The 16885-nt window shown below is 43.1% G+C and overlaps 1 protein-coding gene across 1 annotated transcript; it reads right to left on the reverse strand.

Moving 5' to 3' along the window:
- Positions 1–12882: 12882 nt before the first annotated feature.
- LOC124939151 (myb-like protein X) lies at positions 12883–15503 on the reverse strand. Its single transcript, XM_047479658.1, has 5 exons — positions 15057–15503; positions 14546–14707; positions 14303–14473; positions 13535–13768; positions 12883–13233 (listed from the first exon to the last, which is right to left on the reverse strand). The coding sequence occupies exons 1-5, from the start codon at positions 15501–15503 to the stop codon at positions 12883–12885; spliced, it is 1365 nt and encodes a 454-aa protein (XP_047335614.1).
- Positions 15504–16885: the final 1382 nt, after the last annotated feature.

The following is a 16885-nucleotide window of genomic DNA, read 5'->3' on the forward strand; positions in this document are numbered from 1 at the left end:
AGCGCTGGTGACCCCCAAAAAATTTTCTGCCGAAAATACCCCAATTGCGTCACGCACCCTCCGGTTGCGTGACGCACCCTCCGGTTGCGTGACGCACCCGAGGGCATTGTGAAAAGTCCACAATGCCCTTACTATATAATTAAAAAATTTTCATTTCTTTTCATTTTTTTCTTTCTCCTTCTCTTTCTTCACTTCCCTTTCTCCTCTTCTCTCTAAAAAGGACAACCCCCGGTGGAATCTCAACCACCGACGATCCCGACGAAGATGGTTGACAACGAAGGAGATGTCTTCTGCTACAGGTATTCTTCCTCCTTCCTTTATTTATCTCTTTCCACGCTTTGTTTGTTAGGGTATAGTGATTAGGGAATGAGTAGGTGGAATGCCACCGTTGCGGCGGAATCCGGGTGTGTAACGCAGTTGCGTCACGCAGTTGCGTCACGCAGAAGCGTTACGCACCCCAGACCATTTATAACTATTACTTGCATTTCATTTTTTTAATACTATCAGTTACGGTGTCTCTCGATTGATACAATCATTTTTTCCAATTGCAGCTGAAGTATTTGTTGACGTATTTGTTGTGTACAATGGAGAGTGGCAAATTGCAGCCAATGGTACCAGGTCTTTCTCTGCACAATCATGTAAAACCATGGATATACCCCAATGTACTACATTTGCTGAATTAGTTGATATAATCTATGAGACGATTAACGTGCAAAAGTCTGCATATGATTTAGTGATTAAAGTCATGTATGATCCTTCTGCAAAACTTCCCCCTGTTGTTATTGAGGGAGATAAAGATGTGGGCATGTATTTATCACGGTTGATATCGGGTCGAAGTTCGTCATCTTCGTCACCACTTTGTGTCTCATTAGTAGAGAAGTATCCAAGTCAAGATAGTACACTACCAATCATTACTCAAAAAACTATACCCGACGTTGTTTCTCGAGTTGTTTCTCAACATATTTTATTTGAAAGTGAAAATGAAGGAGGAGGAGAAGATGAACGGGCTCATCATGAACTGATTAATCATGAACGCGTTATTGACTTTAATTATGAACGGGTTAGTGATTTCCAAGCTACTACTAGTCCTGCATCAGCAGTTGCACGCACGCCACACCGGTCAATACCTACACCAATGGGTACACCATCTAGTGCAAGAGGGTCAATGGGTACACCATCTAGTGCAAGAGCGTCAATGGGTACACCATCTAGTACAAGACCATCAATGGGTACACCATCTAGTGCAAGACCATCAATGGGTACACCATCGACAGATCCGACAGACGTATCACCGACAGACCCTTCATTTGCATTGGCGTTAACTAGTGAAACCGTATTGGAAGTCGGTACGTTATTTGATACTAAAAAAGAACTTCAACTGACGCTATATAAATATGCGATGACTTATCATTTTGAATTCAAAGTGAAAAAGTCTCGAAAACATCTTTGGTATGTGAAATGTATGGATGAGACATGCAAGTGGAGCTTACGTGCTGTGAAAGGTAAGTTTTCCGAGATGTTTGTGATTCGGAAATTCAATCGACAACACTCATGCTCAGTTTTGTCGAGGCCGGAAAAAAAAAATGCAAACACCGGCATGGGTTATTGGGCAGTGCATGAAGGGTAAGTACATGGACCATCACCATAACCACTTGCCTAAAAAAATAATTGAAGACATGCAGTCAGCTTATGAGATGTTTTTGACTTATAATAAGGCTTGGAGGGCAAGGGAAACGGCTTTAACGGCGGTGCGAGGAACGATAGAGGATTCCTATGGAAAATTGCCTTCATACCTATACATGTTGGAGAAGAATAATCCGGGTACCATAACAGATATTCAGACAGACGAGCACGGCCACTTCAAGTATATGTTCATGTCTCTAGGCTTCTTAATTAGGGGTTTCAAAGCCTTCTGTCGTCCCGTATTGTGTGTTGATGCAAGTTTTCTCAAGCACAAGGTGGGAGGTCAACTATTGGTGGTTGTTGCATTGGATGCCAATGAGCAACTGTATCCTGTTGCATTCGGCGTTGTTGATTTAGAGAATAATAACTCGTGGACTTATTTTATGCAAAAACTTAGAGAAGCAATTGGATTAGATGATGATCTCGTCTTCGTATCCGATAGACACCCAAGCATAGCCAATGCCTTGTGTGCTATTTTTCCAGAAGCAGACCACGGTGCGTGCACATATCACATAAAGATGAATATTAATGCCAAATTCAAAACTGATAATTGTCATGTCGAGTTTGATTTGGCTTCTCATGCGTACACTATCCCCCAATTTAATCGATTTTTTGACAAGATCAGGGTTAAAGATCATAGGATTGCTGCCTATTTAGAAGAAATTGGGTTTCAAAGATGGAGTAGAGCATATTTCCCCGGTAAGCGATACAATCAACTCACAAGCAATTATGCAGAGAGTTTGAATAGTCAGTGCAGGGAAGCCAGAAAGTATCCAATTTCAGCAATGCTTGAGTCTTTAAGAACAACATTACAAGGGTGGTTTAATGATAGAAGAGAAAAAGCGTCCAACCACCAAATTTTTTTATCTCCAACGTATGAAAAGTTATTATGTGATGGTTTTGAGAAAGCAAGATTCTATACCGTATCATCCCTTAACCGATTTAAGTTGTATGTGCATGATAATGAGGCACATTTTAAAGTCAATTTGAAGGACAAGGACTGCACTTGTAGGGTATTTGAAGTCTCCGGTCTTCCTTGTACACATGCACTGGCTGTTGCCCGTCACAGGAATGTGGTTCCTTACGACTTATGCTCAAGGTATTTAATCGTTTTGAACCTATCTATATGCTCAAGGTATTTTTAATCGTTTTATTTTCCTTCTCATAGGTATTATACAACTGTATCTTGGTTGAATGCATATGCAGAGACATGTTATCCGGTTGGTGATGAAGAGAATTGGGATCTTCCCGATATTATCAAACAACGCGTGTGTCTAAAACCACCTGTGAAGGTTAAGAAAGGTCGGCCACAAACTAAACGTAGGACATCCCAAGGTGAGGTCCGTAAGGTCCCGAGACGATGCAGTTCATGTGCAAGACTAGGACATAATAGAGCAACATGCAAAGCAGTGATGCCTGCACCGTCTACCGCAAGAGCAAGAGCATCATCTCAGCAGCATGAGCCCTCATCATCTCAACAGCATGTGCCCTCATCATCTCAGCAGAATGAGTCATCATCTCAACTGTACGAGCCCTCATCATCTCAGCTCTACGAGCCATCATCTCAACTGTACGAGCCATCATCTCAATCTTACGAGCCATTAGCTTAGAATGAACTTCTTAGTGTTGTGTTGTGGTGTTAATGTTGTTTTTGTAGACTTATTACCAAGTCAAGTCTTGTGTGGAGGTGTTAATGTTGTTTTTGTAGACTTATTACCAAGTCAAGTCTTATGTGGAGGTGTTAATGTTGTTTTTTGTAGACTTATTATCAAGTAAAGTGTATTATATCAAGAATGTTGTCTCCTGAAATGTTTTCTGGTGTTTTTGTAGTCAATGTTGTTTTCTGGTGAATGTAATACAGAGACAGGGTGCAATCGGATAACTGCTAAAGTTTTTGATTGCGTCAAGCAGTGTTAATGTTGTTTTTTGTAGACTTATTATCAAGTAAAGTGTATTGTATCAAGAATGTTGTCTCCTGAAATGTTTTCTGGTGTTTTTGTAGTCAATGTTGTTTTTTGGTGAATGTAATACAGGGACAGGGTGCAATCGGATAACTGCTAAAGTTTTTGATTGCGTCAAGCAGCTGCGTGACGCAACTGCGTGAAGCAATTGCGTGACGCAACTGCGTGACGCAACTGCGTGACGAAACTGTGTAACATTTTACAATAGTGCAGAACCTATTACATTAGACATGCTTTATATAACTGTGTACTTAAGGCATTATTAAAATAATTGGTGCACAACCTATTACAATAACATATATAACATTAACAACGTTTGATATCATTAAATCAACCATATTACAAAGGTTTGAGATTAACATTACAAAAATTTGATATCAGTACAAAAGTTTCATAAATAACCTATGGATCTACAAGTCCATGAAATAACCTCACTACCCACTTTTCTCTCCAAGCTTTCATCTCATTTGAGGTCACTTCTGCTAGATTCAGGTTTGCAGTCAAGTACTCAATATACATTAGTACAAAGACACCACAATCTCCACTCTTAGTTGCTTTAGGAACTTCTGACTCTGGAAGTCTTGTGTATGGCAAAACGGAATCAGGGTTGAGCAGAGGAAATCTTTGTTTATCTTCAAGAGGCAATGCCTTGTCAAATATAACCGGAATCATTTCGCACATCGGTAGCACAAACTCATCAAGATTAGCATAACATCCAGGATCGCAGTCATATACGTCTACGCGCCATTGTTGTAGACGGACAACACAAAGTATCCAGTGGACATCTTTGATGTTCAAAGGAATATATATATGATCGCATTCTTTCCAACTATTCCTAAAGTTGTTTTCATTGCCGAAGAAGTATTCGAAAAAGTTTTCAATGTCAAACTCAATACGACTTTTCTTAAACTCAGGGTAATCAGCAGTGAACCTAGTGTGGAGCCAACAATCTCTAATAAAGAAGTTCTTCTTATATGTCTTTGGATATAGCCAAGGTCTTCTTCTCAGAATGAAGCAACCTGCATCGATTTCCTACACGAGAGAAAAACATTTAAAATACAATCTGCAAATCTAAAATTATTCTAACATGAATATTACTTACATCATCATTCAGCCAAGTGAACCTTTTTAGCAATCGGCAAAATAATGCCTTATCACCTAACGTAGTATGGAGCTCAATTTTTGTGTTGTCAGTTGTTGGATCTTTAAGCCATGTTTGCAATTGATGAAGAAGTTGATCGTCATATTTTAGAAGTGGATTGACGGTGATAGGATCTTTTAACTTGGGCTGTTTCAGATTAGGGTCGGTGAAATCTGGATCATACTTCGGCCTCCTATTCCTTCTCGTGACCAATATGACTTTCTTAGGAAGAGGAGGAAGAGTATTCATTATTTTCAGTTCATCTTCATCATTTTCGTCTTTTTTCTTCCCCACCTTCTTCTGAAAAGTCTTTTGTATAGTCTTTCTCTTCACTGGCTTCTCCACTTCTTCTTTCTTCTCCCCTTCTTCTCCAATCTCCACTTCTTCTTTCTTCTCCCCTTCTTCTTCAATCTCCACTTCTTCTTTCTTCTCCCCTTCTTCAATCTCCACTTCTTCTTTCTCATTCTCAACAACTGCCTCTTGAAGAATGTTCTCTATCGGCGGATCCTCAACAACATTCTCATTCTCGACAACAGCCTCATGAAGAATGTTCTCTATCGGCGGATCCTCAACAACATTCTCATTCTCGACAACAGCCTCATGAAGAATGTTCTCTATCGGCAGATCATTCTCATTCTCAATCTTCTTCTGCTCCAATTCAACATTATCCTGCAAAATGGCTCCATTATTAACCTTCTCATTCTCCTTTTGCTCCTCTTCTTCATCGAGAATGTCATTCAGACCAATGACATTCTCCTCTTCTTCGTCACGAATGTCATTCTCCTTTTCTTCCTCTTCTTCGTCACGAATGTCATTCAGACCGATGTCATTCTCCTTCTGCTCCTGCTACAAAAGTGAAAAGAATTTATATTCAGGATGCGTCAAGCAGCGGCGTCAAGACATAAAGTAGTAAAAAACAGAAAGCTCTAACAGAATTACCTGGTTGGTGACATGGCTGGCGAACTGGTTGCTTAGACTGAGAATCATCTTTTCAAACCGAATAAAGTAGTTTTGTTGATTCAATTTGATGTCTCTTATGTCTCTCTTGATTTCTTCGACATCTTTCTTTATCTCTTCGACATCCTTCTTTAACAATTCGGCATCCTTTATCTGAACATGAGATGCCGGTGCCGGTTCACGTGCAGGTGATGATGGAGGTGTTGAAGTTGCGGATGAGGGACTCATGTTACGCAGGCTACGACGCTTGATGGCTGCTTTGCTGGGGGGGATATATCATCATATTCAACCTTCCTCTTCCTCTTGGAAGGTTGGACAGTAGTAGGTTCTTCATCAACATCTTCATCATCATCATCTTCATCAACATCTTCATTAGCCTTTCTCTTTTTTCCCCCATCAGTAACTCCCTCAAACAAATCATCGAATGAATTGTTAATGTGTTCAAAATCCTCCCCACTGTACAAACTCATCTCCTTGGAGGACTCTTCCATCTTAGAAAACACAGCGCTATTAAAGGCAGATTGTACCTCCTGAAATGTATTCTTCCTTTTGGATTGATACAACAGTATCCTTGGGCGAAAAGGGCCATCAACGTCTTTCCTTGTGGCGAATTTAGGGACCAAGATTTGAATGATCTCATAGCTCCACACTTGTAGTGCTAGTACAAACCCATACACGTTATAAGCAAAAGAATTAGTAACTCCACTCCCTTTCTTGGACATATATACAGACATGTGGTGTTTCATGTCCTGGTCAAGACCCCTCATGGTGAATCTAAAGGACACCTTCCCCCATGGAAATCGGAGGAAATCTTCAACATCTTCAACCATATGGATGATTTTGAGATTTAAAATCCGTTTTGGGTCATATGAGAAGAGGTACTAGTTAATCAAGCAGATCAGCCCGATCTTCCATGCGTCTTCCTTATCGGTGCATTTCATGAAAATAGATTCCAAATCCATCATTCGAATTGACGTATTCCTTTTGAAATATTTTATCAGCAAGGGTGGACAACCTCGGCATTCATCTTTGTATATAGGCAATCTGTCGAAGTTGAGGCCTGTAATCAATGCGTACTCTTTCAGACCAAAAGTATATTCCTCCCCATTAAAGTTGACAATCATCCTATTCAAATTGGCCTTCACCTTCCGAAGCAGCAACTGATGTAAAATGGTCCATGAGAACAACAAGTCTGGGACTCCTTTCAATAAATACTGAAATTGGGAATTTAGAGCCCTCTCCATAAGACCCAACGCTTCAAACCTACCAGATACTTTTTTCAAGGCTAGGACAGATTTCAATGAAATCCTACCAGGAAAATCATAAACCGTGAAGTCTGCCATCTACAAAAGGGAAAACAAAAACAACAATGTTTGTGAAAACCTTTCACAACAAATATAAACAAATGAGAATAAAAGCAACCGTCAAAATAGCTAGAAACAACTGTCAACTACGTTACGCAGCCTGCGTGACGCAACTGCGTGACGTAACTGCGTGACACAACTGCGTCATGAAACTGAGTGACGCAACCGCAAGACGCAACCCAACCCATAAACCGTGCATGAACCATTTGAAATCAAGAAGCATCCTACCCTAAACCCTAACATAAAACATGCATGAACCATTTGAAAGCAAGAAGAAACCTACCCTAAACCCTAACATAAACCATGCATGAACCATTTGAAATCAGGAAGCAACCCTAAAACCCTAACATAAAACATGCATGAACCATTTGCAAGCATGAAGCAACCCTAAACCCTAACATAAACCATGAATGAACCATTTGCAAACAAGAAGCAATCAACCCTAAAACCTAACATGAACATAAATCAATGAATGAACGAACCATAACATAAACCAACATAACTAAAACTAACCTGATGAAGTCAATGAATGAACGAGAAGATGAAGACGAGCAGGAAGAGACGTCGAGGCAGGTGCGTCGTCGAGGTAGGTGCGTCGTCGGGTGCGAGAGAGAGAGCATGAATAATGGTCGAGGCTTATTTGGGTTTTTATATAAAATAAAAATAAATGTGACGCATCGTATCCTACTTGACGCATCCTACTTGACGCATCCGAGTTGACGCATCCGAGTTGACGCATCCTAGTTGACGCATCCGAGATGACGCATCCATGTTGACGCATCCGAGATGACGCATCCATCTGGACGCATCCATCTTGACGCATCCTACGTGACGCATCCTACGTGACGCATCCTACCAAACAAACAACCTGCATTCAACGAATCAGCGAATCAATGAGGAACGTTCTGTAAGGAAATATACACGAACTGAATAAGAAATCGAAACAAACAATAACGAAATAAACACAAAATATAGTGGAATGGTCGAATGAAATGTCAATTTGTTCGAAATCCTTAGCGTTGTGCAAACTCGTCTCCGTTGGAAGTTCTTCGCAGCTATAGGCCATTGAATATGGTGCCATGGTCGACGGTGCCTTTTTGATTCGTTCTTCAGCGCTGAAAAAGAAGAGAAAGTCTTCTCCGCCACCATTAGGGTTCACGGCGGAGCGGAGAAGACGGGGAAGAAAGGGGCTGGATGAGAGAGAAAATGAATCGAAAATGAAAAAAAATTAAGTCTTTATAGGGTTTAGGGTGCGTCACGCATCTGGAGGGTGCATGACGCTTGTGTATAATGGTCATTAAAAAGTTTGGGGGTCACCAGCGCTATAAAAATTATCCCCCCGCACCATCGGCTATTTGACCCCTTTTTAGGGTCATTTCCTCAAATTTCCCAAGGAGAAGGGGCTGAAAAATTGAGAAATTTGATAATATAACCCTAAAAAGAATGGAATTTTGATTTTTAACCTTAATAATAAACTTTATGATTTTTAACATTTTTTTTAAAATTTTTCCAATTTTACCCTTAATAACCTTTTTATTTTTTACATTTTTTTTCTTTTTTTTTTCTTTTCTTTTCCTTCCTTTCCCTCTCTCCCCTCATTCACCGGTTGGTCCCCCACCCACATGCCCATTTCCCAAACTCCCACCCAATTACCTTTCTCTTCTTCCTTTCCACCGCGACCCCACCACCCTCCCTTCCCCCAACTGCCAGCCACTAAAGTCCGAGGGAGACCCAACTGCCACCGCCGCCACCGCCAACGACATAGCTCCGCGACGATACCTGAGACCCAACTAAGACCCTACAACGAGACCAACCGACCAACATCTAAATGGGTACGTTCATTTCTATCAATCTCATTTCATTCACGTTGAAATGCTGTCAAAATGTTACGGTTGAAATGCTGGGAAATGTTACGTAAACGAAATGCTGTCAAAATCGGTCCCCACGCCCCACGCTCAACCCCCACGCCCCACGCCCAACCCCCACGCCCCACGCCCACGCCCCACGCCCCACGCCCAGCCCCCACGCCCCACGCCCAACCCCACGCCCCACGCCCACTACCCACGCCCACGCCCCACGCCCAAGACCCACGCCCACTCCCCATGCCCCACGCCCAAGACCCACACCCCACGCCCCACGCCCCACGCCTAAGTCTTACGCCCCTCACCCACGCCCCACGCCCACGCCCCACGCCCAAGCCCACGCCCCCACGACCCACACCGAAGCCCAACGATCCATTTATGGTAGGTTTTGTTTACTATACTAACATCTAAATGGGTACGTTCATTTCTATCATTCTCATTTCATTCACGTTGAAATACTGTCAAAATGTTACGGTTGAAATGCTACGTAAACGAAATGCTGTCAAAATCGGTCCTCACGCCCCACGCCCAATCTCCAACCCCCAACCCCCACGCCCCATGCCTAACCCCACGCCCACGCCCCACGCCCAACCCCCACGCCTCACGCCCACTCCCCACGCCCCACGCCCCACGCCCACTACCCACGCCCCACGCCCACTCCCCACGCCCCACGCCCAACCCCACGCCCCACGCCCAAGTCTCACGCCCCTTGCCCAAGACCCACGCCCAACCCCCACGCCCAAGCCCCACGCCCCACGCCCAAGCCCCACGATCCATTTATGGTAGGTTTTGTTTACTACACTAACATTTAAATTTCTATCAATTGCAGATTCCAATTTATATGTTAGCTGTTTTGTCCTATATGATGGTGAGTGGCTGAAAGATGATGAAAGTGTTAGTTCTTTTGAAGCAAATTCTTTAATAGGTGTGCATCTATCCTGAAATACTACATATGAAGAATTAACTGAAATCGTCTATGATGCTATTCGTGTGGACAAAGTGAGATATGATTTAGTGTTGAAAGTGAAGTATAATTGTCTTTTTAAAAGAGCTCCTCCTGCTGTTATCCGATGTGATAAAGATGTGATGTTCTATGTGCAACATATTTCGACTTCACACCAAGAGCAAAACACTCCTCTTTGTGTATCTTTACTAGAGAAGTCATAACCTTCACACCCAACGGATGAAATCCAAAGAGAGGAGGTTCCTGAATTTGAGCATGAAGATCCACTCCCCCAAAATGACATACACAATGCAGTAAATGAAGAACAACAAATCCCATTTCTTCATCCGAGTGAATCGGTTGATAGTACCCCCCTTTTGAACCCAAGCCAGCCACTTCCCCTATGAGAAAAACATCCATCAATGTTGAGGAACCAATCCCGGTTGAAACACATGCTCAATTAACCCTTGAAAACGGATTGGAAGTGGGTACGTTTTATGAGAACAAAAAAGAACTTCAATTGAGGGTGCATAGATATGCGATGGCTAATCATTTTGAATTCAAAATTGAAAAGTCAACAAAAGTTCTTTGGTTTGTGAAATGTGTGAATGAGAATTGCAAGTGGAGGTTGCGTACCTGTTCATGTTGGCGAAGAATAACCCAAGTACCATAATTGACATTCAGACGGATGAGCATGGCCATTTCAGATATATGTTCATGTCTCTAGGCTGCTCAATCAGAGGTTTCAGGTATTGTCGTCCAGTATTGTCCGTCGATGCCAGTTTTCTTAAACACAAGATTGGAGGTCAATTATTGATTGCGATTGCATTGAATGCGAATGAACAACTATTTCCCGTTGCTTTTGGCGTCATTGATTCGGAGAATAATAACTCTTGGACATATTTCATACAACAATTAAGAGTGGCAATTGGATTAGTCCCGGATCTCGTCTTCGTATCTGATAGACACCCAAGTATTGCCAATGCTTTGTCCGCTGTTTTTCCAAAAGCACATCACGCGGCATGCACATACCACATCAAAATGAATATTATGGCCAAATTCAAAACCGATAACTGCCACGATGAGTTTGATATGGCTTCACGCGCATATATAGTGCCAAAGTTTCATCAACATTTTGACAAGATCAAGACCAAGGACCCTCGTATTGCTGCCTATCTGGAAGAGATAGGAGTGGAGAGATGGAGTCGTGCATTTTTTCCTGGTTTTCGATACAATCAAATGACAAGCAATTACGCTGAGAGTTTTAATAGTCAGTGCAGAAATGCTAGGAAATATCCCATATCAATATTGGCTGAGTATTTACGAATCACACTACAAGAATGGTTTAATGATAGAAGAGAAAAAGCTTCTAACCACACAGAACATTTATCTCAATATTATGAAAAGTTCTTACGTGAACAAGCCGAGAAGGCCAGATTCTACAAAGTTAATCCGCTTAACAGATTCGAGTTTCATGTGAATGACGGTCAACATGATTTTCAAGTTGATCTCCAAACTCGAACTTGTACTTGTAGGGTATTTGATCTATCTGGTCTTCCTTGTAAACATGCTCTTGCTGCTGCCCGTTCTCGGAAAATTATTCCATATGAGTACTGCTCAAGGTTAGAAAATTATTGCATTGATAAATTCTAAGATTGAATTTATATAACTTAAATATTATTATTTTTTTCAGGTTTTTCACAACTGAAGCGTGGTGCATGGAATATGTATATACATGTTATCCAGTTTGCGATGAAGGTTCTTGGGATATTCCAGAAAATATCAAGGAACGAGTTTGTCTAAAACCCCCCATCAAGGTTAAGAAGGGTATGCCAACAACAAAGTGTAGGCCATCACAAGGTGAGCCTCGTAAGGAACAGAGACGGTGCAACTCATGTGGCGGTCGATGCCATAACAGGGCAACATGCAAAGCAGTGATGCCTGCACCATCTACTTCAAGACAACAAGTGTCAACACCTTCACAACCGTCACAGTTGGCCCAACCTTCACAATCTTCATCTTTGCCACATTCTCTAGACAATATTTCTTTTAGTTAAATTGTATCTTTTTATTAAATTGTATGTTTTTGCACCAACTAAATCAGTGACTATTCCACATGATGTTTTATATATATATGTAGGTGGTAGTTTTGTCCAGGTGGTATATGTGCATGTGCCTTTTTTATATATGTGCAAGTGCCTTTTTTTCTGTTGTAACAGATCTGATGTGTAGGTGCCCAAAGGCAATAAGTGGTCATCATGTTCAGGAATTCAAGGGGGTTGGGCGTGGGGAGTGGGCCTTGGGAGTGGGCCTTTGGGCGTGGGGCGTAGGCCTTTGGGCGTGGGGCGTGGGCCTTTGGGCGTGGGGCGTGGGCCTTTGGGCGTGGTGGTGGGCGTGGGCCTTTAAGCGTGGGGCGTGGGCCTTTGGGCATGGGGAGTGGGCGTGAGCGTGGGGCGTGGGCCTTTGGGCGTGGGGCGTGGGGCGTGGGCGTGGGGGTTAGGCATGGGGCGTGGGGGTTGAGCGTGGGGCGTGGGGGTTGGGCGTGGTGCGTGGGCCTTTGGGCGTTGGGCTTTACATATTATTACTTGAATTAATTTAAGGTTTTGTTATACATATTATTACTGGAAAATCTCAGTCATTTGAATCTAACAAAGACAACAATAATTAACTAATTTTAGAATGAAATTTGAAGCAAACAAATTAACTATTTATATTGAATTTAGATCAATGGTCTACAATTTGATGGAATAACCTTACTGCCCATTTGTTTCTCCAAAAATTCATATTTTTAGTGACCACATTTGATATATCCAATGAGGTAGTAAGGTATTCCAAATGCATAATAGTAAAAACACCACAGTCCCCACTTTTGGTTGTCTTTGGGACTATTGGGTGTGGTATTATGGAATATGGCATCGCATCCAATTTGATCTGTGGAAACCTTTGTTTATCGCCCGTGGTGCACCCCTGTTCAAGCAAGTACGGCACCATTACACACATCCTTTCGGAACATATTCTGTTCGCAGTCATATACATATATGCACCAATCTTGTAGATGAATCTTGCACAGGACCCAGTGCTTCTGCTTTAGGTTCAAGGGTACATATATCATATCAACAATATTCCAAGGATTACTTCCTTCACCAAATACGTATTCCATGAGATCGTCGAATTCGTAGCCTGCAGGATTCGGGGTAAACATATCATAGCGATTATTAATCTTCTGAGAGAATTTGGAGTCAGCAATTGAGAAATTTCTTGGATATGTCTTAGGAAACTCCTCAACCCATTGTTTCAGTAGATGACAGATTTCATCTATCTCCTGCGAAAAAAATTATTGATTAAGAAAAATTATTAGGCCTAGAACGTGGGCGTGAGGGTTGAGCGTGGGGCGTGGGGCTTGGGCGTGGGGGTTGAGCGTGGGGCGTGGGGGTTGGGCGTGGGGGTTGGGCGTGGGGTGTGGGGCGTGGGTAGTGGGCGTTGGGGGGTGGGGAGTTGAGCGTGGGGCTTGGGCTTGGGGCGTGGGGGTTGAGCGTGGGGCGTGGGGGTTGGGCATGGGGAGTAGGCGTGGGGCGTGGGGGTTGGGCGTGGAGCTTACAAAAATAAAGAACAAAAATACTTACCGTATCGTGTAACCATTGTTGAGGCTTGAGCAATCTGTTGAATAAAGAACGATCTGCAGAGCAACCCGTCAACTCCTTGAAATCCTTTGCATCACTCTTTAACCATTTCTTCAACTCCTTCATCTTTTCCTCGTCAATTCGTAACAAAGGATTAACCTTAACCGGATCATTTAGTTTAAACCCTTTTTCACCAGGGTCGGTGTATTCCTCCAATTGTTTCGACTTCTTCTTTCTCTGAAAATTTTTACCAACAAATTGTGATGGAGTCAATTATTTCACCTCCTTCTCCTTCTACTTATTCTTCTCCTTCTTCTTCTTCTCCTCCTCAGTCTCCACAATCACCTCCTTCACAATCTCTTTTTCAACCTCCTCTTTCTTCTCCTTTGGAACATGGGGCAAATCTTCTTCTTGCACAATCAAAAAATTAGATTAATATACATTGTGGAATGTAGGGCGTGGGACTTGGTGCAATACCTTGTCATTCTTCTCAGCTTTGTTCTCCTCCTCCAACACATCTTTCTCCTTATTCTTATCTTCATCCACATCCTCCACCTCCTTCTCCTTCTCCACCTCCACCTCCACCTCCTTCTCCTTCTCCTTCTCCTTCTCCTTCTCCTTCTCCTTCTCCTTCTCCTTCTCCTTCTCCTTCTCCTTCTCCTTCTCCTTCTCCTTCTCCTTCTCCTTCTCCTTCTCCTTCTCCTTCTCCTTCTCCACCTCCACCTCCACCTCCACCTCCTTCTCCTTCTCCACCTCCACCTCCACCTCCACCTCCACCTCCACCTCCTTCTCCTTGTTCTCCCCCACCTCCTTCTCCTTGTTCTCCTCCACCTCCTTATTCTCCACCACCTCCTTGTTCTCATGCACATCATCATTCTTCTCCTCTGGGCCATCAAAAATCAATTTGCGAGAGGTTTTTGGCGTGGGGCGCGAATCATCATTCTGCACAATGAAAAAATCAGATTAATATATATACATTGTGGAACGTGGGGATTCGCACGTTCTATACCATACCTTGTCATTCTCCTTAGTCTTCTCGTCATTCTCCTCAGTCTCCTCGTCCTCCTCCCTAGTCTCCTCGTCCTCCTCCTCAGTCTCCTCGTCCTCCTCCTCAGTCTCCTCGTCCTTCTCCAAAGTCTCCTCCTCCTCAATCTCCTCGTCCTCCTCCTCATCGTTCTGCAAAATCAAAAATGAAATGAGATTAATATACATTTTGAGATCTTGGGCGTGGGGCGTGGGGGTTGGGCGTGGGGTGTGGGGGTTGGGCGTGAGGCGTGGGGGTTGGGCGTGGGGCGTGAGGGTTGGGCGTGGGGGTTGGGCGTGGGGGTTGGGCGTGGGGGTTGAGCGTGGGGCGTGGGGCTTGGGCGTGGGGCGTGGGGGGTGGGCGTGGGGCTTGGGCGTAGGGCTTGGGCGTGGGGCTTGGGCGTTAGGATTTGGGTTTGGGCTTGGGCGTGGGGCGTGGGGCTTGGGCGTGGGGCTTGGGGCTTGGGCGTGGGGCGTGAGACTTAAGCGTGTGGGTGTGTACTTTTTTCGAATTCCTCTTCTCAGCTTTCCTCTTCTTGGCCAACTTATCAGCATTCATCTTCTTGGCCAACTCATCAGCAATCCTCTGCTTGGACAAAATCGCCAGCCTCTCTCGCCTCTCATTCCTCTCATTCATCTTTCTTGTAATCTCATCATCACCCTCCTTCCTCTCCTTCCTCTCATTCTTCTTCATCTTCTCGTCATTCTTCCTCTTAGAGTTCATCAACTCATCATTCTTCCTCTTCGTCCTATTCTCATTATCAACATCATCATTCTTCCTCTTCGTCCTATTCTCAACAAGTGCAAGATCATTATTCTTCCTCTTTGTCGTCCTCTTCTGAGTATCAATTGCAGCAGTACCTGCCTCTTCCTTTTCTTCTCCTCCACCATTCTTTTGTTCATTTCTTTGCCCCAATAATGTAATTATAAGTTGTTGATTCTCCTTCATGAGCCTGATTTCACTTTTAATCTCATTCACATCCTTTTTAATCTCATTCACAACATTTGTCAGCACACATCAAGTTTGGCAGTTAAGTCTTGAGACACTCGATTTGGTGCACAAGATGTAGATTTGTCTTCAGTTGGAATAGGAGTCGTCGCAGAAGGGATTGAATGAGAGGAGCTTTCTTGGCTAGTTTCATCACTAACTTCAGGGACCTTGGGACTAATATGTCTACTCTTCTTGGTCGGCGGTTTGGGAGTCCTTTCATGTTTTTCTTCTTCTTCAAAAACTTCAATCTTTCTCTTCCTCGTATCACATCCAAAGAATTCATCATAAATGTTGTCTGTCATATCTTCAAAGTCGTCCCCAGAGTACATCCGCTTCGCCTCCGCAGACTCATGAATTTTTCTTCGAATAGTGCACTCCTGGATGACTGTGGATACCTCAGGTCCGGTATAACTCCTAAAAGATTTATAGAGCACTATCCTTGGGCTTGTAAGATCATCTTCCAGTGTCTTTTCAGCAAAATTGGGGACGAATGTATCGATAAGCTCATAGGTCCACACTTGGAATGCTAGTGCGAACCCATGTAAAGTATAAGCGACATCACATATGCCTTTCTTGTTCCAGTTTTTCTTCTTCGAGAGATATAACCCACAGAGGTATTTGATATCTTTGTCAATACCCTGCAGGGTAGCTCTGAAGGACACCTTTCCCCATGGAAATTGGAGGAACATCTCCATGTCTTCCACCATGTGAAAGATTCTCAAACTTATCTTCCTCCTGTTATCAGATGCGAACAGATACTGGTAAATGAGAAATATGAGCCCCATCTTCCATGAATCCTCCTTATCAGAGCATCCGACGAAAATGTCTTCAAGCTCTTTCAGTCTAACATCCTTTTTACCCTTAAAATATTTGAGGACAAGGGGTGGACATTCTTCAACCTCCTCCACCAAAGGAAATCTGCCAAAGTTGAGGCCTATCACCAATGCATAATCCTTCATGCCCCAGCAGACCTCCTTACCTTTGACCAAGAACCTTATCTCCTTCGAATTTGAACTGACTTTTTTGATAAGCATCTGATGGAGTATGGTTCCTGAAAATAATAATGTCGGGGCTTGGAATATAGACTTGAATTGGGTCTGTAAAGCCCTATCCAAAAGATCATGGTGAGTAAACTTCTCATTTATCTTTGCCAAGCTGGGACCAGTGGATTTCCATGAAACACGGCCATTAAAATCATTGAGAATGGTTTCTTTGGTGCCATCTGTAAAAACAGTCATTAAAATCATATACACAATGTTTGGTTGATCAAAAACAATAAAATCATATTAATAATTGCAGCCACGCACCACCCACACGCCCCACGCCCAAGCCCCACGCCC

The sequence above is a fragment of the Impatiens glandulifera genome, chromosome 5 (genome assembly GCF_907164915.1).
Source record: "Impatiens glandulifera chromosome 5, dImpGla2.1, whole genome shotgun sequence".
NCBI classification, from domain to species: Eukaryota; Viridiplantae; Streptophyta; class Magnoliopsida; order Ericales; family Balsaminaceae; genus Impatiens; species Impatiens glandulifera.

Bases quoted from the DNA above. Each gene is read 5' to 3' on its own strand.
- LOC124939151 (XM_047479658.1), bottom strand. From the start codon at position 15,503: ATGAAGGAGAATCAACAACTTATAATTACATTATTGGGGCAAAGAAAT. The intron at 14,708-15,056 runs GTACACACCCAC...TTGATTTTGCAG, and splicing joins AGAAGAGGAATTCGAAAAAA to AACGATGAGGAGGAGGACGA. The intron at 14,474-14,545 runs GTATGGTATAGA...TTCATTGTGCAG, and splicing joins AGACTAAGGAGAATGACAAG to AATGATGATTCGCGCCCCAC.